At 38.0% G+C, this 26968-nt stretch overlaps 1 protein-coding gene across 1 annotated transcript in view; it reads left to right on the top strand.

Moving 5' to 3' along the window:
* Positions 1–26968, top strand: part of MARCHF11 (membrane associated ring-CH-type finger 11) — a gene marked incomplete at both ends in the record, with an annotated part of 34882 nt that overhangs the window by 6800 nt on the left and 1114 nt on the right. Inside the window, one exon of the mRNA XM_084260005.1 lies at positions 20654–20846. Coding sequence (XP_084116131.1) covers positions 20654–20846 — 193 coding nt within the window. The remainder of the gene's footprint in view (positions 1–20653; positions 20847–26968) is intronic.

Below are 26968 nucleotides of genomic sequence, written 5' to 3'. Positions count from 1 at the left end.
CTATTCCAGGTGGGGTCTCATGAGAGCAGAGTGGCAGAATCACCTCCCTTGACCTACTGGTATCAGTGTTTTTGATGCAGCCCGGGATATGGCTGCAAGCATGCACTGATAGCTCATGTTGAGCTTTTCATCAACTAACACCCCTAAGTTTTTTCTCCTGAGGGCTGCTCTTAATCTGTTTTTCACCCATCTTGTACTTGTGTTTGGGATTGTGCTGAGCCATGTGCAGGACCTTGCACCTGGCATTGTTGAACTTCATGTGATTCACATGGGCTCACCTCTTAAGCCTGTCAAGGTCCCTCTGGATGGCATCCCTTCCCTCCAGTGTGTCAGCTGCACCAGAGCTTGGTGGTATTGTCAAACTCTCTGAGGCTGTGCTCAATCCCACTTCCCGTGTCTCTGTCAAAGGTGTTAAACAGCACCGGTCCCAATACCGACCCCAGAGGAACACCACCCATCACTGATCTCCATTTGGACAAGCCATTAACCACAACTCTTTGAGTGTGTCCAGCCAATTCCTTATCCACCAAGTTGTCTACCCATCAAATCCATGTGTCTCCAATTTAGAGACAAGGATATCATACAGGACAGTGTCCAGTGCTTTGTACAGTTCCAGCAAGATTAAGTCAGTCACTCTTCCTTTATCTACCAGCTCTGTCACCGCATCACAGAATGCCACTAAATTTGTTAGGCATGATTTGCCCTTAGTGAAGCCATTTTGGCTGTCACCAAGCACATCCTTACTTTTCACAAATTTTCCATGAGGATCTGCTCCATGATTTGCCAGGTAGAGGTGTGTCTGACCAGCCTGTAATTCCCTGGGTCTTCTTTATTTCCCCTTTTAAAAGTAGAGGTTGTGTTTCCATGTTTACAGTCAGGGGCAACTTCCCCAGACTGCCACGACTTCTGAAATTTGATGGAGAGTGGCTTGACTGCTTCACCAGCCAGTTCCCTCAGGACCTTTGGACTTGTGCATCTTCAGGTTCTCTAGATGCGTATCATGAACTGAACAGAGAAGAGACTTAATGTCTGAGTAGTCATTAGAAGGTAATTAATGTGTCGATAAACACCTCGAAGGGCTTTAAAAGTCAAGTCAAATATTTTTTATTTGATGTGATGGGGAAAAGAGGAACCAGCATAGTGGAAAAAGAAGGGAAGTAACACATTCAAAGTAATGGACTAAAAGAATTGTATTTCAAGCAGTCTTGAATTGGGTCAGTCTTGACTTGGGTCAGTGAGAAAATTACATTTGTTATGAGCTCAAAAGCTGTGTTACAGTAATTGAGACATAATATGGAAGTGATAATGAGGGAATCAGTTTTTAATATGAGTAGATATGCCACACCTGCAAATTTTAGAAATACTGTGAACAGGAAGATTCATTTAAGGTAATTCCTGAGTTACAGAACACATTAATGGATAGGAGGATTAATCCATAATGGTTGAGGAGGGCAAGAAGCATAATAGAGATTTTAAGGAACTTTAATATATGGTAAAAGCCATACAAAAGGTGGAAGAAACAGTTTAATATTTTAGTTTTGACAGGAGAGAGAAGTCTGAAACAGAAAAGCAGATCTGTCAGTCATCAGCATAGATACAGTAGTTGTACTTCACAGACTTTCTTTTCCCAATTGTCTACTTTTGGCCTCTTCTAGGGAGAAATTACCAGAGTAGATAGACCTTTTGATTTGATACACTCTGAGTCACTGCAGTCTCATGCAAGGGGTGATTACGATCAGTTCTAAGTAGCGTACTTAATGAGTTTAGAAACAGAAGGATAGCAGGGCTGGAGGGGTCAGTGGTGTCAAAGTTGTGGGTTTTTTTCTGAGGTGGGAAAGGCAAAATACATTTCCTGTGCACTTTTTGGGAAAGATCTGAAGGTGAATGAGAGACTGAAAAAGAGAATTGGGGTGAGTGGGTCAAAAGGAAGGACAAAATGATGTCACTGTTGCAAAGTGAAGAGATTATGGAAGATTGTACAGTAAAAATTTCACCACTGATGGAAAGGACAGAATTTGGGAAATAGAAGGCAATTTAGAGAAAATGCTAAAAGGAGAGTGAATTTCATCTTGTATTATCTTTTCTTTATTTTCTTGTAATTAAGGTACAGAGAGATTCAGATAAAAAGATTAGAGAGTTGGAAAGTAAAGGCAGGAAGAAGATGTGGAGAAAAAAGTCCATTAAATTTGAGAAATACATTTGGATAGCCATCAGATAAGAGAAGTTTGTCATTGGAGTGGTTCAGCTCCAACCAGTGACTGGGCATCACATGCCACTCATTCACTCCCAGAGGTAAAAAGAGACAGAGCCTCCATGGGCTGGGATAAGGACAGTTTGCTGACAAACACACTGTGAAAGGGAAACAGTAACAGTCAGTTACCCTCACTGATAATGCAGAGTACTTTATTGACTGCACAACCAAGGACTGACCCAACACCCCAGCTACCCTCAGACTGCCCCAGAGACACCCAAGAGCACCCCCATCCCCAACCAGCCCCTTTTATGGGGGAGTGATGTCAGGTGGTGTGGAAACAGCCTAGACTAACTCAGCTCACCTGGGATGGCTGCCTGGGGAGGGTAGCTCAGGCCTGGTCAGAACCAGAACAGCCATGGAGCAAGTGAGCAGGCCACTGCTGCACTACTAGCATCCTAGGAGCAAGTTATGTGGCTGTGAGCATTCAGAGGTGAAAGAGTGCAAGATGGACATTACAGTGGAAAATAGGAAGAAAACTGTAGAAGCTTCAGAAAGGTGGACAGAATTGGTAGCTGAAAACAGGTAAGAGGCAAGAGGGGATAGAATCATCATCCATACCAATGATCTGAAAATTGTGAAATAATGAAGAATATTATGTGAACAAATGAACTGGTTCTGTCATGCTGATATCACAGTGGTAGTTAGGTAGTGGTAAAGAAGAACTAATAACTGTAGACTAGGTGAAAAACTAATCAAGGCACTGAGCGGGCATGTTGTTGGCTACAAACACTGAACCGTATTTGTAAATCCAGTGAGGAGAGATTATATTAATCTAAGAGGTCAGGGTGATAATTAACATGGGGACCGAAGCCATCAGGAAGGAATCTGGGAGATCATGAAGAGACTTAAAAACTTAGATTGGAAGGATCAAATAAAACTTAAATTGGAAGGATCAAATAGAAAGGGGTTAAGTGCACAGAAAATACAAGCTTGAAAGGGGGATGAAATTGGAGTCCTATGAAAGAATTGAGAGTGAGGAGGGGCAGATTTAAGTCAGAACTGTCAAAAATTGGAACCCAAAAGTTTCAAACCTAAGATTCAGTTCAGTAACTTGGATATTTCTAGTCAAGTGGGGATTTTACAGTTTTGTGGCAAAAATTATCCAAAAGCATTGGAATGGATCAAGATTGAAGAAATTTTCTAAAAGGTGTAGTTAATGTCTGGGATGTTGCTACAGCAGTTGGAATGCCACCAGCAAACACCTGAGATCTGTCTGCCTTCCTGATTCTCTGTGTGTTCACACTGTGCTTGATGGAACATTTGGTCAAAGTTGGCATCTCGACTGGTAGAACTCCAGAAATCTGTTATCTTGTCAGAGTATCAGCTACAGCATGCAGGGAGCTAGACAAGCCACTCTGGTGCTCACATCTGTCTATTTAAAATAGGGGATTATCAGTGGAAAATAAATTAGCTGAAGAATGGTGATTGTAGCATGGAGAACAATTTTGTACTGACACGGATAGTGATTTTTGAACTACTTCTCTTGCACTCACTGAAGTAGTTCTGTTGGACTTATGAAGTGCATACTGAGGTTATCAAGTACCTATGTAAAATAAAAAGAGCTTCTTTTTTTTTTAAAAATAGCATTGAAGGTGCACAGGTATGTGCCCCTCATACCTTACTCTTTTATTTCCTGTAGTTCATTACAAATTCTTTTTTTTTTTTTCTTGTTTTATTTTGGGAATGGTGCTCAGGGCAGTTTGACTGCTTGAATGGTGGGAAACAGCAGCACAATGTAAACTGTGACCTGTACTTGGAAATTAAGTTTTAATTACAGTTGTCACCCTGGTTTAGTGATTATCTATATACATACACACAGATATGTGAGTAGTGTCATTATTTTGGTGTACTAAATAGCATTTTAACTACTTCAGGAAAAAAAGAAAGGATAACTTTGAGCATAAGATTTTCATGAGGCAAAATGACTAGCATGAGACATGGTGCTAGGTTTTCTTTCAGATTAATATTTTGAAAAAAATCTTTACTGGAATTATGAGCATAAATAACATACACAATAAACTCCATACATCCAAAAGTTAAGGGCAATGTGAATGGGAATCAAGGTTGCTATGTATACAGCATAAGGATAAGGCAAGCATTAAGTTATGGTGTGGGTCCTGAATTTAGGAACCTTTGAGCTGTTATCATTTTTTGTCTGATATGCTGTTTTCCCAATAGCTTGATAATTGATTAAATTTATTTAGCAAGGAATTATTAATGATTTTTTTCAAATAAATTTTTTTGTCTTTTTGTCTTACACCCAAAATCCTGATTGTGCAGGTCTTTAATTTCTAACAACAGAGATTGGTGAACAACGTTGCAATCAAGTACTGGTTGTTTCAGCAGGGTTCTTACCTTAAGATGAAAATTTCTTCATAAATGATAGCGTACTGCTTTTACAACTCTTGTCTATGATTCCTTAGCTCATGCTTCTTTGGCAATGTAAGTAGCTTGCCCTAGGTACCAAGTGCTGTCATAATCTCTTGGCTTCTCTACTAGTCATGCTGTGTCAACTGTGAAATGCCATGGTAGTTTTTTTCTGCATTTGAAATTTGTCAAAGAAAGTTGGCTTTATTGAATTAATTTTCAAACCTCCTCTTAATGCTTCTTGGTTTCAAATGTTGGTCAATTTGCATTGAAGTTTTTAGTGCTTTGTCCACATGACTGGCAGTCATAGTAACTTATTTTTTCTTAAATTGTTCAGATGGGGAGACAACTTTTCAACATCTCACACTTTTTTTTTTTTTTTTACATTTCAATCCCATATGTAGAATCAAATTTGATGCTTGAGGTTCATATTGTAGACTCTTTCTTATTGCTTCAGCAATGTGCAGAGGACAGCCTCTGCCTGCATTCATGCCAGCAGTACAACAGTGAAAAAGCAATTTGGTCTCAGTTCTTCAGAAGTACTTGTCTGAGTCAGAGCACCCTCTTTGCATTACGAGTTCTGCCTTCACGACTCTTTTCCCCTAGGGTTCTTTGTGTTGTATTTTATTTCATCTTCCTTTTTAATTTTCTTCATTTCTACATTTCTTTTTCCTGCTACTTTTGTTTACATTTCAATGAAACTGATGGAGAACACGTATTCCAGTCTTAGCCACATGCTGTTTCTTTTCCCTTTATTCCCCTTTGCCACCTCCCCCCACCCCTTACTTTTGCATATTTTTCTGGCAGAGTCTTCCCTTCACAGCACTATTAAACTTTGGCATTTCTGTGACAAGAATATTCCCAGTACAGGCATACACCATATTGATACCCACACAAACCACAAACTATATTACTGGAAGACGACTGTTTCCTGAGCTAAGGCTCATTTTTTTCTCATTTTTAATGCCCAAAGAACAGAAATAATTAAATAAAAATAATTCCTTAGCCATTTCAGAAAGTCATGAACCTTACCATCAAGATGAAATACTTGCTAGCCTCATGTGTACTTAGGTATTCTGCTGACACTGGAAGAAGATTATTTCAGGCACTACAAGGAGCTTCAGAAAAGGCCAATTCCATTAAATTGGAATCCAGGAAACTAGAGAAAATGAGACTAAACTTCCATATGCCTTCTCTTCTTTTGTGCTAAGGAAGCTCCCTCTGCTCATCGGACAAAACCAGAAGAGTCTACTTCTTAATGGAATGCCTTATGTATCTCTCGTGGCTATTATCTAAGCAATCTGCAATTTAAAATCTACTATAACTTGTGATTACTCCCAGCACATTGTGTTCTTCTGTGGATGACTGAATTCTGCATCTCAATTTCAGGGCTGCTGCTTCATAAGAGGAAAGTAATCTGACATATTTTACTTGAACGAATTGGTGTAATGGCTGATATGAGCTCACTGGTTCACATCAGAATAAGACAGAATATTGTGCAGCCTTTTCCTGCACTTGCAACACTGTCCTCCACATAACCTCTGTCTTTAGTGACCACAAGAATCATCAGAAGCTTCAAGCATTTTATGTCACCTGCCAAAATAGACACTTTGCATGTATTTACATGTACAGTGATGACTTGAAATATTCCTGAGAATAAAGAAGATGACTTCCTCCTCAAGCACCATTTATAGAGTATTCCGTATCATCTCATTGCTTTATGGATGTTTGCAACAAATAATTAGTTGGTTACTTATGTCTTCTTTTATCTGTCAAACTTCAGGGGAATATCTTCATACCATCCACAAACCAGGATAAGAAGAGGCACCAAATGCATCTTGGTGATTTCCAGTTCCTCTACTTTAGTCTGCCCTTTCCTTCCTATACCCTTGGGTAAAAAAATCTAGAAAATATGTGAAATTGTTGGTTATTCTAGGGTAATGTGTCTGCTTTCTCCACTGAGGTTTGGTATGGTGATGTGGTTTAACTCCAGCTGTCAGCTAAGCACCATGCAGCCACTTGGCTCACCCTTCCCTCACCAAGTGGATGGGGAGGAGAATGGAAAAAACTTTGTAGGTTGAGATAAGGATAGTTTACTGGGATAACAAAAGAAGAGAATAATAATAGTAATAACAATAATAGCAATAGTGTCAATAAAGAGAACAATAACAATAATACCAGTGATGCACAAATACAGTTGCTTTCCACATGCAAAAGGAAAAGAAAACAACCAGATACCCAGTCTGTGTCCGAGCAGGGATCGCACCTCCCGGCTGGCTTCCCCAGTTACATCCGGAGCATGCCGTGCTGTGTTAGGGAACATACCCCTGGCCAGCCTGGGCCAGCTCTCCTGGCTGTGCTCTCCCCGCTGCTTGTGCACTTGACAGGATGTGAGAAGCTGCGGAGTCCTTGAGTTAGTGTAGGCACTACAACTACCTGCCAATGAGTAAAACATCAGTGTGTAATCAACATTATTGTCATACTAAATCCCAAACACAGCACCATACCAGGTACTGGAAAGAAAATTAACTCTATCTCAGCTGAAACCAGGACACAGAGATACCCCATACTTGAATGTGTTTAGAAGTTTTTATGAAAATATGCCATGTATTCACTATGGCTGTGAGGGTTTTAGAACATTATTGTTCCTTTGGGCCTTTTTCTGATGGTTTTGTAGATCTCACTTTTGTAATTACCATGAAGCATACCACAGCAATTAGGACCTACAAGATCTAAGTAATTCAGAGGAGGAAGTAGTTTGTAATTCAGTTACTCTCTGATCTCTTGGTGTCTATCATGTGGCACAAGTGAATCTTTTGTCTTGATTGTATAACTTCCTTACATCAGGTCCTCATGATAACTTCCAAAATATTTTTCTCTTCCTTGTTTGGGGTCAGAGGTACAAGCTTCAAGACTGTTTACTTAAAAATCTTCTTGCATTTCCACAGTGCTATGTCCTCTGACTCTAAATTAGGGTATCTGAAGTGTGAATAAGAAGCCATGCCTTTGTCCCAGTGTCACTGACTCCTTTTTAATCCTTCCTTAACTTTGCTGATGAATTGACCAGGTTTTCTGGGTACTGAAGCATTATTGCCTCTGGCATATGAATCCCTGAACTTCTGTATGTGCTGGAAGGACATGACCCTACTGCTCAGTCAGTCTGTGTGGCATTCAGCATCACTGCACAGTATTGTGGGTCCGAGGTGGCTGCTTAGCTCCCTGCTGGAGAATTCCACCACTGGGTTTGGTTAATGTGTTGGCTAAGAGCCTGAGATGCTTCCCTCTGGTGGACTATGAGCAGACATTCCAAAGTGACATTCTAAAAGTTGTTCTCCTATTGGTAATCTTTAAGGTCCCTTCCAACCCAAACCTTATGCTATGAGTCTATGAAAGTTGTGGAGGCTTGTTTTCGTAGTCACAGAAAAAATACCAACCTTTCTTCTTCAGCAGTGATGCTGCCTGCTCATTCCCAGTTTCTTGACTGGAAAAATGGCACATTCCTTCTTACAATCTCTCTTCACCCTTGGAATCCTCAGTGAGTTAAGGTAAATTTGGCATAGCAAAAGCCGTCTGGTGTCACTGTTCATGGTTTAGCCCCAGCCAGCTTTCACTCACTTTTTTTTTCACTCTCTTGCTTTCCCCTAGAGAGGTGGGGGAAAGAATTGAAAGAGTGAAAGAGAAAAATTGTGGGCTGAGATAAAGACAGGTTAATGAATAAGGCAAAAGCAAAGCAGAAAAAGGAATTAATTCACCACTTCCCATGGGCAGGCAGGTGTTCAGCCACCCCCAGGAAAGCAGGGCTCCATCATGTGTAACCATTACTTGAGAAGACAAAAGCCATCACTCCAAATGCTACCCTCCCCCTCCATTCTTCCTCTTCCCCAAGCCCCTCATAAGTTGAGCATGACATCATATGGTATGGAATATCCCTTTGGTCAGTTTGGGTCAGGTGTCCCAGCTGTGTCCCCTCCCAACTCCTTGTGCACCCCCTGCCATCCTGCTGGTGGGGGTGTGAGAAGCAGAAAAGGCTGTGGCTCTGTGTGTGCACTGCTCAACAACAACAAAACCACCTCTATATAACAATTTTCTATATTACCAACGCTGTTTCTATCACAAAACCAGAACGCAGCCCCATAGTAGCTCTATCTCAGCTGAAACAAGGACACAGTGTCAGGATACCGGCTAATTTCCTGATTATTTTTTTGTTTCATACAGCTTTTTAGGATATTGATCCATAGCCAGTATTCACCACTTCAGAGCTGAATGCTAATGGGTTGCTAATGGTCAGCCAGGTCTGACTGGGCAAGGCTACCTGAATAAAAGTATTAAGTTCTCCTCTTACAAGATGTGTGAGCCAGTTATCTCTTTGCATGCAATGAGCCATGACATCTTATATGAGCTACTAAACAGAGATATGTAGGTCTGTCTGCAGTCACCAGTCTTAGATGCTCTGCATCTTCTCAGCTTACAGTCTGGATGTTTCTCAGAGTCTAGTGAGTGTGAGTTCCATCTAAGATAAGTCCTCTCTGCTGTCTTCATTAGGCACTGTCCTTGTAAAGACGATTTGCTCACAATCTTTGGATAACAAAAAAAAAAAAATTGTCTTACTACACTGGCAGAGCCAGGACTTTTTGAAGATCTACTGCCCTGTTTCTGTCCGTTCCAGAGAGGTCAAAAAGAGCAGCAGTCTACGTGCAAAAAAATTTTCCAAGAGGGTAACAAGTTGTTTCAGGACTTATATCCTGTAGAACCACTTAGGGTGTTTTTCCATGGGTGCCCTAAACTAGCTTCATCAGAGCTCAAGTGTTATTGTTAAAGTTGTTAAAGGATCCAGAAATAGGGCTGGGTGTAGGACAGAGCATTCTGAGAGCTGCTGTTCTGAAAAGACCACTATGTCAATCATACATAATTACTGAATGTAAAGAGGGGACTATTGTCTAGAGACAACAAAATGTGTCTGTGTTTATAGGCATAAACTTGAAAAGCAACAATTTGCAGAAGAGTAAGTGGTTCTTTGAGAAGTGTTTTTTTTTTCCATATGGACAGCATGTACTTACCTTTAATTCTCTTAGGTGCTTTTTGTATTTGAGAGAAACCAAGGGTACTTTTATTTTTATATCTCTATTTGTATCGCAAGAGATGGTACATGGGTTATGTGTAAGTCATTTAAGCACCATTAAGCCAAGAACAATTTCTAGTTTAGGGATTTTCACACACAGTGATATGAATGGATATTAGTTTCTGATATTACAGTCGTTGCTCCTTGCAGTACTGTGGGCACTGGTGTGGAAGATAACAAGGCAGAAAACTGGGTATTTTCAGTGTTCAGAAGGATCATTTGCGTTGTGCAATTTAATGTGATTATTCCAAGGGATTTTGGACATATGCATGATGTGGTTAGAAAGGAACACGGAGTTTCTAGTGTAGTGTATACTATTAAGGTAATTTTTTTTTTTTTAAAGACAGAACTATCATAGTTGATGATAGTATCTAAATTTCCACTTTCTGTAATTAAGTGCTACATCTTAGACATTTTCAGGTCCTAAAAATAGAGTCTTATGAGTAACTGGGTGATCAAAACAATGGCTACTCTAAAGTATTAGAAAAAAAGTAATTACTGATTCAAGCAACAGTACCAGCTAGTCTTCAGTTGTGATTATGTAGCAGTACCTAAAAGAAAACAAGGCAAGTGACTTTTTAAGTTTTGCTATTAATTAGATTTTGAATTATAAATTTAATTGTTAAAATTAATCAAATTATTAAAAGAATTATTAAGAATTGCAAGAAGCTTGTACTAAATTATTATAAATGTATTGTGCATATTGTATGTCAAGTTTTTATTGTTATACATAATATGCAATTTATAAAAATATAAGAAGTTAATTCTTCCATTAGACCAAATTTTCAGGCAGAATGTTATTTACTATATACATTTTCACAGTCTAAAGTTTTTTAATTATAACAAAATTGTCATCAAGTGAAGATTTATTGCTAATTTGATTACAAAATCAATCTAATTGATTTCCTAATCTAATAAATTACATTCTAATTGATTTTTATAGCATGTTCTGCCAGATTTGTAAAGCCAGAACCCAGGATTGTTGTCTTTGTGATTACATGTTAATGGATAATATCTTGGTATTCTTATTCTGCCTTTTAATCTTCACCCAAGCTAGACATAATTTTACTTAGGAAGTAGACAAGGCAACATGCTTACCTCCGAGATCAGGATTTTTTTTTTTAGTCTTTTTGTTGCCCTCAAAATCTGAAGTTTCCTTTGTTTTATATCTTACAACGAAGGACATGAAATTAGGTTTGATTTTTCCCTTATGCTGTGTATCTTCCAGGTTTTCACATGAAAATTCAGATCACATTCTGTGAATTGGTTTTTGTTCAGAGCCGAAAAGGCCAGAGACCGATGTTTGTATTCAGTTGTATCCTGGTGGGGTTGTACACTTCACTGCTGAAACTCATCTTTGTCTTATACCAGTTAGAAGAAGGATGGACAGTGAAGGTTCTTCTTCAGATCCTGAGCTTAATCAAGTGTAAGGAGGTGCTTTGTGCCAAAACCATCACAAAGTCCCTGCATCGCAATTGTAAATAATATTGCCACAGGATGCAGGGGAAACCAGTGATGCTTTGCAACTTAACTGTGCTCATCCAGTTGAATTTTTTGGACATCTTTGTTCTTCGGCTCTTTCATCTAACCATCACTTTGTATTGTGCCTGGACTGGAAACATATGTTAATACTTAGCATTTTCTACCCTTTCTACAGTACTTAAATGCTTTGTAAGTGTCCTCTTTCAGTCTTCTTTCAGGGAACTGGGAACTTTGAACTTTAAATTTCCAATTATACGGTATTTCTTCCAGCTTCACATCGTTTATATGGTTCTTTTCCAGGACAGGCCTTTCCATGGCCTCTTTTTCAGTGTCCAGAACCCACTGAAATAGGCCAGTGTCAGAAATAGTTCCTGATGGTTTGTACTGTACTAAAATCATCTCCCTACTCATCCCTATGGAGGTGATGTGAATAGAATTTTAAATATAAAATAATAAAATTTGCTTTCTCTTTGGTTCAGTGAACATCTATGTATTGTATCGGAACTGGAAGTGTTCCAATAAATTACTTGGGAGGAGTTCTGCTATTGAATACTCTGAAGACCATGCAAATGACAGTTATTAAAATGGTGTCTTCAGAGGTGGAAGTTTAAAACCTTGCTTTAACTCTGGTGAACAATAGGTTTGAGTCAAGGTCGCTCACAAGGGAATGCGCCGACCATTAGGGTGTAGGATATGCTCAGATAAACCCTCTGTGTTTCCTTTTGTATGGGTGGTAAAAATGATTTAACTATTCATAGAGTCAAAAAGACAGGGAAAGAGCAATCAGCACGTTCAGAAATTCCAGCTGGCAGATGAAATGTAAGTTTCAGAAAATGAACTGGAATGAATACTTGAATGCTTTCAGTAAGATAAACAAGAAGGAATCAACAGAAACAATCAAGAACAGATGATCCTTCTGTATGCTGACTAGTGGCCAGGGCAGTTTTGTGGAAGAGGCTTGTTCTGTCCCTCTGTGCTGAGTAATTTTTTTGCACATCTTTGGGGATTGCGTTAATATCATAATTAGCTGCACAATCCTAGCCTCACACTAAGCTTTTTTTTTTTTTTTCAATTAAAAGTATTAAAAAGTTTTAGCCAGACTTTACAAACAGTTCCTCTCCCAGGAGAGAAGGAAAAAGCAACTGCAGAACTCTGCACTGCTGTTTGGACACAGCCTGTATCCAAACAGAGGTACAGAGTTGCATAGGTTAACCATACTACATGATTAGATGGCTTGAAGAGGACACTGTTTCACACAGCATTCTCCTAGAGAAGCTGGTTGTTCATGGCTTGGATGGGCATATGCTTCACTGGGTGAAACACTCGCTGGACAGTTGAGCACAAGAGGGTTGTGGTAAACAGAGTTAAATCCAGCTGGAGGCCTGTCACCAGTGGTGTTCCCCTGGGCTCAGTACTGAGGCTGGTTCTGTTTAATGTCTTTATCAATGACATGGATGAAGGAGTCGAGTGCATCCTCTATAAATTTGCAGATGATACCAAGATTGGCAGGAGTGTTGTTCTGCCAGAGGGTAGGCAGGCTCTACAGAGGGACCTGGACAGGCTGGGTCGATGGGCTGAGGCCAATTGCATGAGGTTCAAGAAGGCCAAGCGCTGTGTCATGCACTTGGGTCACAACAGCCCCATGCAAAGCTACAGGCTTGGATAGATGTGGCTTGAGAGCTGTCTGGAGGAGACCTAGGGGTGTTGATCAACAGCTGCCTGAATATGAGCCAACAGTGTGCCCAGGTGGCCAAGAAAACCAACGGCATACTGGTTTGCATCAGGAACAGTGAGGCCAGCAGGAGTACAGAAGTGATCCTTCCCCTGTACTCAGCACCAGTGAGGCCGCATCTGGAGTACTGTTCAGTTTTAGGCCTTTCACTACAAGGACATCGAGATGCTTGAGTGTGCCCAGAGAAGGGCTACAAGGCTGGTAAAGGGTTTGGAAGACAAATCTTACAAGGAGAGGCTGAGGGAGCTGGGATCATTTAGTCTGGAGAAAAGGAGACTGAGAGGATACCTCATCGCTCTCTACAACTTCATAAATGTGGTTGTATTGAGGTGGGGGTCGATCTCTTCTCCCTGGTAGCCAGTGACAAGACAAGGGGAAATGGTCTGAAGTTGTATCAGGGTAAGTTTAGGTTGGATATTAGGAAAAATTCGTTTACTGAAAGGGTTGTTAGATACTGGAAGATGCTGCCCAGGGAGGTGGTTGAGCCACCATCCCTGGAGGTGTTTAAAAGAAGAGTAGATGTTTTACTTGGTGACATGGTCTAGTGTTGGACCTAGCAGGGCCGGATAGACATTTGGACTTGTTGATCTTGAAGGTCAACCAAAACTATTCTATGATTCTATGAAAATCATTAATACCTCCTTCACACAGCTGCTTTATAATCTCACTGAGATTTACTTACCTAATTACTTACTTATACTTGTTTTTTTCTCAGTGGTGTTCCCCAAAATGTGGACCCATCCATAGCACAACAGTCTATGCTTGAGCTAAGCTTTCAGTTTAATTTTGCACATAATCTTTAAGCTGCAGAGAATGCAACAACCATAGCAGGCTTTCATTTCCTCCATTCATTCATATTTAATTTTCAGATAATGCTATCTAGAGTACAGCTAGGCTGCAATGAAGGTCAGTATTTCTGATAAAGCTGCAACAGAAATTGAACAGTTCCTACTTTACAGTAGGAATAATACTTATTCACATAGGGCAGTAATTTTCATTTGGCTTTCACCAAATATACACGTGTCCATGAGATATCCAAAATGCCAACAAACTAAGCCACAAAGCTAAACTTAATTGGTCAGTGTCTCATATAAGTTAAAATTTGACTTAAGAGTCATTCACTTCAACCTTACACATTGATTCACGGATATATCTCTGCAACATACCATGACTTCTAAGTATTCTGTGATAGATATTTTGGGCAAAACTTGATTCTGGTATATTGACAGGCATTTCTAAATGAAATAAAGTAACCACAAGTTAGGAAAACAAATGCTACTTGATAAAAATAGGACATTTAGAGGCTTCTTATATTTATTTCATATGCTTTTAGGTGTTGAGAATGCTGTATTAGCTACTGTGGAGAGATTCCTGGTTCAAGTATACTCATTAGCGAAGGGCCAGCCTTTCTTTTGAGACTGGATAAAATTACAATCCTTATTTTAATAGGACAGGAGGATTAACAAACAGGACTAATAGCCTTATTTTAATCAACAGGAGTTGATGTTTCCAGAAACTCTGAATGCCTCAGAGTGGAGAGGGAATTCACCTCCATGTACAGTTAAAACTAAATGCTCCCTTTCTGGCTCTGAGAGAGTGATAATGGTCACAGAGTCCTGCAGTCTTACCTCATTCCTTTTATATTTTGCCCAGCAGCAAAAGAGAACTGCTAGGAATTTCTTAGAGAAAAAAATAATGTAAGACTAAGACAGTTTTCATCACAGCTCTCCTTGTGTTCTCAGATCTTGATTCTAACATAATTTAAACATCATTTAGAAGCCATAATTTTAAAAAATCATAAAATGGTAAATTATTCTGCTTAATATATAACAAGATTTTGAAAGGGGAATGTAATAGAATGTGAAGATTTTGAATATTGGTCAGGATGTCCAGACTTCTGGACACTTGGAAATCCAGAAAGCATCCACTGTAGGTATAGATACTCTACACAGTAATGTACATGCTATCTGATACATGAAAAGACAATGGGAATTATGACTAGAGGCACTCTGTGTGTTAATAATTTATCAAAATAGGTAAACATTAATGGTGAGCTGCAATTTTTGTGTCATTGATTCTTTAAAAAAAAAAAGACACAAAAAATAGAAGCTTATAGTCAAAAATTACATTTCAAATGTTTTTTTTTTTTGTGTGTGTGTGTGTACTCAAAACTGCATTTTCTGTCCAGGCTGTGATATGCATATTATATCATGTAGTCAAAACCTGCTTAGTGCAAAACACGTTAGAAAACTTAATTATTGAATCATCTAGACTATGAACAAGATATAGTAAAGTACAGACATTTTTAAAATCGTTGTGTAATTTTGCTTTGTAAGAGTTTTATTCATACATACACAGATTGGAAATGCTATTATGCATAGCGAGTGACGGTATGAAAGAATTTTTCTTGTCAGAGCTGTCTGATTCTACCAATCAGACCATTCTTACAAACTTTTTGGAGTCATATAATTCATAGTTCTTCAAGTTAATCATGTTATAGTGGATGATAGCCGGATATTTTTAGTTACTTTTATATGATACACTCATTCCAGTATGACTAGAGGGGATGAGAGGCTTCGATCAGCAGTGTCCGTAAGAAGCTGAGAACAGAGTGGGGTTAAGCCCATGGTTTAAGTAATTTTGGTGTATTACAAACTGTGACAGTTGAAGCGGGTGCACGTTAGGGTAGCCATAAGGAAATTTCACATGTTCTTTATTAAGGAGGTAGGAAAATGTGTTGTTTAATTGCATTTTTCACGTCATACATTCTAAGTACGAGCACAGTCTCAGTCAGTACTTTTTAGATTACTTTTCTGGCATGTGCAATAATCAATGGGCTTTTGCAAGGAACCATTAACAAAAGATCCAAGTTAATATTGATTTATCTCAAAGATGACAGATATTACATCCCTCTCTGTGTTAGTAAGGACATGTATATAACTGTATTAACTTTAACAATCAGTACCTCAAAGCAATATGTTTGTTTCAACTTCTGGAAGTCTCAACTTCAAAAAGTAAGAAATTATGGAGTATTTCTGTTTGACAGAGCCCTTAGAAGAAGAGGAGCAATGTACCATTAATATACTCAACCTCCACATGATTTGTGAAAGAAAGACTAGCATAAATAAAAGATTGGAAGAGCCAAACATAATGAAGTGTCAGTAGAAATGTAGGAAGTTTTCAAGGGACAGGCAGCATTACATTAAAATCAGAGGTATAAATTATATTTTGTTTTTGTTTGAAGGCACCATTTTCAAAGGAAGATTTTACCATCACTTGTATATTAAAGTAAAATATGTTCTTTTCATGGGCAGCAGGGATTGTGTGGTACGTCATAACACTACAGATATGGTGAGAAGGAATATGAAATAGGATCCTATTTTATAGAAACTTAAATGAGTTTTTTTAATGAATCTGTCTTTGACAAATGACAGTGGTGTTATTATCAAGATACAAAATAGTTAAAATTTTCTTTCAATTTCTAGTTTTTAAGAAAACAATAATCTTTCTCATATTTTTTTTTTTTAGTGTCCTGTACTTTACAGAAGTTGACACTAAGAGGCTATATAATATCCTTTCTAACTTGGCTAAAAGAGGTGTTGCTGATTATGGAATATATAATCAGCAAATGACAAAAACAAATTAGGAAGTCATAATATAATTTATAATCATGAGCAATTAAGAGTTGTGAGACAAGTTATATGCCGAAAATTAGAAACACTTATATGGAGATAATGGATTTAAACTATGACAGACTAATAATGAGATCATTCAATTTGGAATGTTAAATAATTCAATCTGTTAAATTTTAAATGCAATTTCTCAATGTTAACTATCACAACATTATTTTTACTGCATTATTTTAGTGATCTCTTTATTGTAAGCCATTAATTTGATACTAAAAGATGAAGTGATAATAACATGTTACAGGGCATGCAGTAAGGTAAATGCACAAAATCAAATAAAGTTTAACTGGCTTCTGATACTATAAAAATAATCTTACTCTTAGAGTCTTCTGTTCCTGTGTTTCTGTCAGTCAAAGTGTATACTCAGACGTTACCTATGCTGTGAGTAAGATTTCAGGTAGAAGAAAACAGTGTGATGACAACTCTAATTCACAAGCCTTGTTACGGAATGCAGTGTCACCAAATCATGCAGGCTCAGTAGTTCCTCTCATTGCCTAAAGGCTAATACCATCTATGGCTAAGTAAAGGACTGAACCTCCTCACCTTATATACTTGTGAATCATGTCATAACTACAGAATACTTTCTTCATTATGTGAAAAATATGCCCGCCTCAGTAAAATGTTTGCTTGTTATAGTTTGTACCCAAACTCAGTAAAACTTACAGGAAACAAATCAAGAGAGTTGTTTCCTACAAGGCAATCTCAGACAGTTCTGAATCAAAACTGATTTGGGATGGGCAAGGAGGAGGATATTTCGGTTGAGTTAAGTTAGCCATCAGGAGTATCTACCATCTTTCTGCCACTAGCACTAAGGAGAGACATACACAGAGACTGAGGTCCTCAAACTGATCATATGTTAGAGCTTAGTATCAATCCATCCCTCCTCATCACTCTTAACAGTGATGGATTCTTATAGCAGACTGCCTGGCACTAATTAGTAACTGCAAATTAGAAGTTTTGCATAAAACATTTCAGGCCTCATGAATGCCTTCCATCTTATGCATACAGTCCTTCCTCCTCTGTCTACTGTGGGATCTGTAATTTACAGATTACACTGACAGCAATGTTTAAATTGCTTGGCTATTGCTGACGTTCATATTGGAGAAGGTGGAGGACTATAGTTTCTTTTCTATGAGAAAGGCAGTCAATACCACAAAGGCCAATGTGGATGAGTAATAACAGAAAACATCCAACCCCCCTTCTGTGGTTCTTGGTTGTTTTGGTTTGTGGGGGGTTTTGGTTTTGTTTTCTTTAGTTTTGGTTTTGATTTTGTTTGTAGCTTTTGTTTGATTTTTAAAGGCCAGTAATTGAGGTGGCTCCCCTTCCTGGTTGCTAGCATGCTAATATGCTGAATCTTTGGAATTATTGAATATATTGAGATTTAGAGATTCAGTTGCTTGCATTCTGGACAGACGATTTATCTGATCAGGAGAACAGTAAAATAACTAGATACATTCTTGAGAAGATGCTAGGAAGAGGTGATGATCATATCTATGTTTCTTATGACTCTTCAAGATCAAGCTTTTTAAAAAAGAAAAAGTTTGGGTAAGCCAACAGAAGCCCTCATGAGATGGAAAAAGATGATATGAGTGGTTGTACTGATTGGGAGTGGGAGATAGGAATAAAAAGTAGTTGTCAGACACCACCAGAATAAGAGGTGAGTTTTATAACTAGATGGCATGCTTCATTACTTATTTAAGATGTTTGGATTACTTTTCCTTCTGTTCAGTGCTATCTTTGCAGAGTAATTAGAATAATTATGCATAATCTGAGTTTAAATTAAAAAAAATAAAATCAAAATAGGTTGAATCGGGTCTAGGAACTTATTCATTGTTGAAACTGCATTGTGAAAGATTTGGTAGAACAGGTTTTTTCATTTATTGCCAACTTTTTCCATGAATTTGACAGTTTAATATTTTGTGACAGTTAAAACTTTACTTCATGTAAATGAAGTTTGATTTCAGGCATTCCAAACAAATTTATTGCAGGTCTGTCTCACACTGATAATGAAAGAAGACAGAAAGAGATACATGACCAATAGCATTTTTGACAGTTTTCTGCCAAGTCACGCTATGTGGCTTCAGCTGAGAAATAAAGAATAATTTTGTTGAACATATCCTTATAGAGCCCAAAGACAGTTCTGTGAATTTCAGTCCTGACATTTAAATCCTGTATACAAGTAATATCTGAATCAGGGGAAGCTCACACCATTCTGTCATGCATCACTTGTTAATGACCTTCCTTGACCTTATAAAAAAAATTCTAACAAAGGAAATGAGAATCCATAGCTGCTTTACCATAGAGAAGGTATTATTCAATATGAACAGCCTCATTCCAAACCCTGAAGTTCAATGAAATAGCTAGCATGAGTTTAATAAATTCATTATAAAAGGATAGTATTTCAAGATAGACAATTTAAAAATTGTTGTACAGCTATCTTTTTGTGCTATTATATTCAGAAGGCTGCAGCAAGAGAAGGCATGCAGCACCAGATGTGTAAATTAGGCAGGCAGCAGTAAAGAAATTAATGGGAAAAAGCTGGAAGAGAAGAAAGGGGCAGAGGACCTCATTGCTCACCTGGGCTCTTCGCATACTCGATGGGAGGAAGTGAGCGTAAGTTTGAAAGAAAGAGGATCAGTCTGGGTATGAAGAAAAACTTTTCTTCAGAAAAACATTTTGCAACCTGAGGGCAGTCAAAAATGCAGCAGGTTGCCCAGAGAGACGGAACAGTCTCCATGCTTGGAGGCGTTCAAGGTGCCACTGAATAAAGCCGTGAGCAACTCGGTCTGATCTCATCACTGACCCTGTTTGGAGCAGAAAGAAGAACTAGAGACTTCTCACAGCTCCTTGCCACCTGACTTCTAGCATCCTATCACCGTGCAGTAAGGTGATTACCAATTGCTGGTAAAAAGAAAACGCTTTCATAAAACAGCAGTAATAAGGCAAAATTACTGCCAGGTGGGAAAAGAGGGAGTAGAACCCTTACTTGAGTAGGTCCTTCTCTGCTTACTCGCTGTTGCAGCTCTGTAAGTGGGCAGGTGTGTTCAAAGTTAGGAACAGGAAAGATGGCAATCTACAAAGACTGCATATTAGCTCTGGAACAGGTGATAGGGCTAAAGTGGCGAGCCGGACAAGCTAATTTAGATAATTATGGCCCAGAAAGACTATATAGGTTAAATGTGATCTAGAATGCTTTTCTCCTTGTGCTGTGTTTTGCTTTTGTGCCTCTTTGTTTTAACAAAATTTTATTTCTATTAGTATCCTGACAGAATTCAGTAAGCATACCCTTTTATACGTAAAACTTGCCACACCATAAATCTCAGTCACATCTCACACAGAGAATGCAGCCTTCCCTGGAAAAGGTGGATGTAAATGAAGTGTACTGAAAAGAAATGTTCACGCTACCTACGCTTAAGGGCTCGTTTTGAGTTGCTGCCATACTGGGCTGCAGGTGCCTCTTTGTAACATTAACACTGGTTAATCCAACTCCCTTGGTATATCTGGAAATAGCCTGGAACTTCCTTGATGAGCAGCAGTAAAGTGGAAAATGGCTTCAAACTTGAGGGGGGGTGGGCTGCAAAGGAAAGTTGTCACTTTCAGCTTGTCACACTAACATGAAACATGTTCAAGTTTGTCTTCCCAACAGTTTTTTATTCTCTTCATTAGTGTACAAATATGAAAGGCTAAGTTCCACTCCTAAGATTAAATCTCTTTTTTGCCTATGTACTCAAAGCAAATAAAATTATTAACTCTTCTGAAGTTCACAACTAGATGGTTATGATAGTGATGCTGGAGGAGATGGGGAAGCAACTATTAGTTTCACTTTATCCTGAAGTGAAATAGGTAAATATATATATATATATATAAAATGTCAGTATTGAGGATATTAATAAAGACCTATGAAGATATGTATAAGTATTAAAATAATTTCTGGTTTCAGGAAAAAAGTGGAGTTGAATGTACAATCACAGAAAATAACATTTTTATCTCATACAACTTTGTTTCTCTTTTAGTGGCAAAGCATTACTATAACACTGGTTGAGAAAGTGCAGATGGTTGCTGTAATCCTAGGATCTCTGTTCTTAGTAGCAAGTGTGACTTGGCTTCTATGGTCAGCCTTCAGCCCTTATGCAGTATGGCAAAGAAAGGACATCCTTTTTCAAATCTGCTATGGAATGTATGGTTTTATGGATCTAGTATGCATAGGTAAGCTCAAAATCTTTAAATAGCACAGACTGTGGTTTAAGACTGTGACTATATATATTTTTCTAATTGGTCACTCTGATCACTCCAGTTCTTTGCAGATTTATTCTCAGCTGGTACCTTTGGCAAATACTGCTTGTTACAGTGTCACAAACACTGCAAAGAGAAAAGAACCAAAGAAACTTTACTCTCAGTTTCATCAAAGTGACTTCCCAAGATCTTAGTGATGAAAACAGGATCAGTTTCAATTTCTTGAAAAAACAGGCATCAAGCACAGGTCAGGAAGTTAAATAAATTAAAAGAACCATAGAATCATACGCTGGTTTGGGTTGGAAGGCACCTCAAAGACCATCAAATTCCAACCCCCTGCTATGGGCAGGGACACCCTCCACCAGACCAGGTTGCCCAAAGCCCCATCCAACCTGGCCTTGAACACTGCCAGGGAGGGGGCAGCCACAGCTCCTTTGGGCAGCCTGTGCCAATGCATCACCACCCTCATAGAAAGAATTTCTCTCCCCTATCTAATCTAAATGTATCCTCCTTCAGTTTAAGGCCCCTTGTCCTATGACTACACACCCTCATAAACAGCCCCTCTCCAGCTTTCTTGTAGGCCTCCTTTAGGTATTGGAATAACCCCAATTTAAGTATAGTTGAAATTCTGTAAAAGAAAATGCAACTTCCTACAAAGCTATTTTCACTGGTTTTGAAAATTCTCGAAGTATGCTGGACCCAGAAATATCAAACAGATATCCCTTTAATATTTGATAAAACAACTTTGAATTGATAGAATAGCTATGATAATTTGCAGAGAAAATTTAGTAATTGCAGCAAACATTAAACCATATTCTTAGAATTACAATTCTAGGAAAACTCAGAAGTCAAAGGCTGCCTGATGTTTGCTTTGAGATTTCTGAGTCACAAATGTTGATGTTATCCCAATCTCATGTATAGGAAGTCAGAAGGACAGTGCTGAATTCTGCTCAATAAGGTGCAAAGAAACAGAGTGAATCCTAATATCAAGGCTTTTGCTCCAACCATAAAGCCATATCATCTTTTATTGAAACCATCCCATTATTGTATGCGTATTTATATTTCAGCTATATCAGCATTTCTTTTTGTTTTGTCATTTTTCCAAGAGAAACTCACTATGGAGTATTTCAGAACACAAGCTTTCTTCTGTGAACCCAAAAACCTTCTCAGACAGAAAAAATGAACAGAATCTCTCTCTCAAATATTCTGGTTAAAGCTCAGCTTTTACATGAAAAGAAAAAAGGGCTCTGCTACAAGTCCTCTTACATTCTGATTCCACTTTTTCTGGCTTAATACTTAATATGGAGGGTTTTGCTTTTATTAAAAAAAACCCAAACCACTAAGTGAAGACAAAACGTGCTTCCAGCTTTCTAAACTTTCCATTTATATGGAATTCTGGTGGGTTTTTTTTTTTTCCACAAAGATTACAATTGTAAAAAAAAAAATTACTTTGGTGTGAATCAACTAGTTGGAACAACCAGTTTTTTTCCAATTTTTGAATGTTAAAACTCCCAAGCAAAATTTATCTCAAAATCAATTGAGAACGTCTGTGGGTGACGAGAAATGGTCATGTATTTACCTGTGGAAGTATCTAATGTGAGGCAAACCTTCAACAGAGAGGTACCTGCAGCTGCAAAGCTGCTTTTCTAGCCAGCCAGGCCCAAGCCACCTCTGGACTGGAAGCCACTGAACTGAGATGTACCTCAGATGGCTGTGGACCTTCCAGCCTCACTGGCACCATGCAGCAGCAAAGCAGGTGTGCAGTTGTCTTCACCCACCACATAGACTGACTTGCCTGTAATTACATAAATGCAAATTTTATAGTTCTGTCACAAACAATACGGAAAAAAATCTGTAAAACTGCCTATAATTAAAAGTATTTGGATACTGTTTTCTAATTACAAAGTTCAATGCAGATATGGCTTAATAGTTTACTAAATCGTATCTGGAAATCCAGAAAGCTGTGTAAAGGAAGGGGGTTTGGTAATTGTAGAATTCTGATGATCCAGATCCACACAGCCCCCTTATTCTGCATATAACTTCAGATAATCTGTGTTCTGTAAACTTGTAAGACCAGGAGTTCTTCTAAGTCTTGAAAATATTTATTAACATATTAAAATTTATTCAATTTCTCTTTTTCTTTCATCATAAATTGAGGGGGTTTAGATTGATAGCTTTAATTTAAAACATTTGAATAAAGTTCTCTAATAGATGGATGCAATTATTACTCATTAATGATTTAAAAAAACCCAACACTCCATTTTGCTGATGACTTTCCAAAGATGTTACCATATGATTTTATCATGCTTATTATATATAATCTCTTGTATCATAAAGTTTGAAATGCTTACAGTTCTTGCTTAGTATCTCCTCTCATTTGTGTTTAGTCATCCATGGCATTCTCTTAATTTGCAGCAGGTTTTGCAGTGAGTGGATACCTATGCTCCCACTGGAATCTCTCTTATTTCAATTTAAAAATATATGCAGGCATATGGGTTTTCCTGTGCAGCACAAATTTCAAGACAAGTGCTTGAGCTGCTGGTGGTGTGACCAAGACTTACACCAACTGCCTTCAGTTGTGCCTCCCTATACCTTTGCACAAGCAATATGAATTTTTTTTTTGTCATTTGTGAAGTGTAAATAGCAGTAATTTTTGAAAGGTTTTTTGTCATTGTGTTTAAAAGCAGTTTGCCTAAAGGTACTGACATCCTATATGACATTTTTAAAAACTTGCATATATTGTTTTCCCGATGACTGGTTTATATACTATATGTAGCATACTTTCTTCTCAATTAGATAATGTGTAACTTGTATTTCATTCTTAGTCTTGTTTTACTTTTCACAAAAAAAAAAAGATTACAGATCACCAAGGGAACGTGTTCTGTTAATTCCAGTGTACATATTGGTATCCAGAATTCTTCCTGACACGATTATTTTTAATTATCAGTAGTCTCAAGTCACTAGCTTATACATTTCTTCATCTAAGCTGGGTGTATACCTGTTCTCTTGAACCATGCTGATGGTAGAAATTTTCCTAAGGCAAACCTCAAGCATTTTAATCAAGTAGAACTAGGATCAGACTATCCATGTATGGATTCCCAAAGAAAGTGAGCTTGTGAGCTAAAATGGAAGGAATGAATAATATAAGCCCCTCATCTAGCCGCCGAAGGAGAGTGCATCTGTCCTTTGCCATTCTACTTCCCAGACCTGGAAATAATTTCTCATAAAAGTGAAGTCATATCACTTTATGTGTTTTCACCAGAATATAATTGTAACTACTAGTCATAAATGGTTCTAGCATGAATTAAGTCTCTCACAAACAAAAACCAGCTCACCTGTAATCCCAAAAGAACAACTCAGCTCCTTTAGAGTGTGGAAAGCAATTGGAATATTGCACTAGCAACACGAGTGATGCCAGTAGTACTGTGGCTAGAGAGTAGGAGATGGGAGCCAATGTGAGGTGTGAATAGCCCTCAGAAAGTCTCTTTCTTCCTTGCCAAGGAACTTCAAGCCTAGCAACATCTGTATACCTGCTTAGTTGTAGAAAAGCACAAGCTGCAGTTACTTATAATGAGCACATTAATACTTCTCTATGGAGGATTTTTTTTTCACATTAGAATCTAATTGTAAATAGTTCCATTGCTATTTTTAGAGTTGGCATGTTTCGCTTCAAAGCTTTGAGACATTTATTGCATTTTTTTTTTGTATCTGTGGGCCCTAGAATAGTATTAAGAGATGGCATTTTGTCTACTGATAAATTCTAATATACAAAAGGGTCTTTTATTCCCTCATAAAAGTTTGTGATATTTCTGCAAGGCCTATTCCTAAATGATTGTGAGTAAGACTAGTGTGATAAATAAGACAACTTTGGAACCTAAGACCACCAAATATGGATGATGTGAGTTGCTGCTTGTATTGACATTCACAACGAAAACCTTCAAGTGGTCTTGTGACTCAGGGTACAAAATCCTTCAGATAGAGTGAAAGAATCTTATAATACTTGGCAATAAAAGAAAATTATGATCTCTCTGTAATCCTGTTGTCTGGATCCTACTGCAATCCCTGCATCTTAGAAATGAATCCTGAAGGCAAAATGTTCTTAGAGCCTTAGGAGATTTTGCCAGGTCCATCATCCCAAGGCTCTGTTCCAAATATAGATATTAATTGGACAGAATGTCACAACAGTGAACAGTACTGAATTCTAATACTTACTGTTGGGATCATTTAGGTAAACAAGTATTTTATTTTTTTCCCCCTAGGACTGTACAACTATGTCCTCTGTGCTGTTGAAATCATTGTATTTGGAACAAGTCAGTATTATTCATTGACTGATCCTTCTTTTCTCTCTCATACCCTCATTCATTGCTGTAGAACTCTTAAGAAAAAGGAGATTCTTTGCCTTTTTTTTCTTACAATACTTGTATTTTGAGCATCAGAACTTCTCTGGAACTGGAAAATCTCCACCATTTCAACTCTACCTAGATTTCCCCTTGTCTGTGATCTTGGAAGTATTGGTACTGAGAGCTTCTCCCTCCCCTCCGCTCCCTGGAAAATATCTTTCAGAGACGAAAGATCTATTGGAATTCTTTTGCCTCTTGTACATAGGTCTTTTTCAACCCATAGTTTTATCAGATGAGAAATAAAGCTTTTTATGGGAGGAATTATGAAAGTGCTCCTTTTCTCCAAATGTGACAACTGTATTTCAGGCCTGGCAATATTTGATCCTTTGTTCAATAGCTCTTTTAGAGCACATGTGAATAACAGCTTCCGTTTTAAAGAAAAATTCTCTTCCTTGCCATTATTGAAAAAACTTTGAAAACATAATTTCAGTAAATCCTGAAAGCTCAAAAAGGGTAAAAAAGAAGTCTTGTGACTTCTCTGTCATAATTTTGAGAGGACAGTTTTGACTGTTTAAATGTACTTCATGTACCTCAATGATCCTTTCTCAGCTGCTTCCTTCTCTGTTCTGAAAGGTGTTGTTCAGGTTCCAGTTGGAGTGCAGGCAGGTATCAAAAATCTTTACATTGGCAGTAAATGAGTTCTCTCAATTTTGCTTCATCATAGTCTTGAGGGAAGTTGAGCCAAAGAGTACTATGATACAGTGACAAGTAGAGGGAAAACTATCCTCATCTTCCTTAACATTCTATAGGAAATCCAAGAGGAAAAAAAAAAGGGTGAGATCTTTGTCACAGAATAAACCCATGGCTTATTTGGTTCATGGATTTTCTATGTGATAAAGCACATATTTTAACCAAGTCTCAAAGGTACATTTATGTATTAAGATGGTCATTTTTTTTTTGCTTTCTTGTATATATCTGAAAAAGATGAAAATAGATATCTTTCAATCAAGAAAATTTTCCACTAAAATGCTATGCTGATACAAAATATATTTAGAATATTGAGCATGTGATTAAATTTATCTTGTGCTAATTTTGCTAGCTTCAACAACACCTAGGTAACTTGAAAGCCTTACAGAAATGCTACATTTGTCCTTCTGGTGTTTCTCCATCTCTCAGTGTAATGATCTTTAAAAATGTGTTAGAGCAGGCATTGCTATCTGCAAATCATTGCACTTGAATCTGAGAACTGCTGTTCATATAAACATTTTTTATCATCCTTTCTACTTGTGCCATCTTTCTTTGAATGTCTCCTTTCAGGCATCAGTTAACCACACCAAGAGACCTCAGATACATCAATCACAATGTCACTGTGTAGGAAGAGGGTATACACAATCTCTTGGGATAAAGGTCTATATAACCTGTGATACCACAGATCATGTTATAGATGTGGCCGTGTATGGGAGAATTTTAGGCATGAAACACACTGGACAACAAGGTTGTGAATGTGTTTGGCCAGGCAGATCGCTCTCTGCAGGGAGTCAGAGGAAACACATGACATTGCTCAAAACCCTGTAAGTTATCAGGGTGGTTGATGAATAGAGGAAAAACCTATCAAGAAGGATGAAGCCCCATGTATCTCCCTAGTAAATCCATGTTTGAACTATTTATGCATGAAGAGTGTGTGTGTGAATGCACACAGAGGTGTACACAGGCAAGAAAAATTAAGAGTTTTGTTTAAGTAAATACATTGCTTGT

This window comes from Gallinula chloropus, assembly GCF_964237585.1.
Source record: "Gallinula chloropus genome assembly, chromosome: 2".
NCBI classification, from domain to species: Eukaryota; Metazoa; Chordata; class Aves; order Gruiformes; family Rallidae; genus Gallinula; species Gallinula chloropus.
This window is presented reverse-complemented; position numbering and strand designations above follow the sequence as displayed.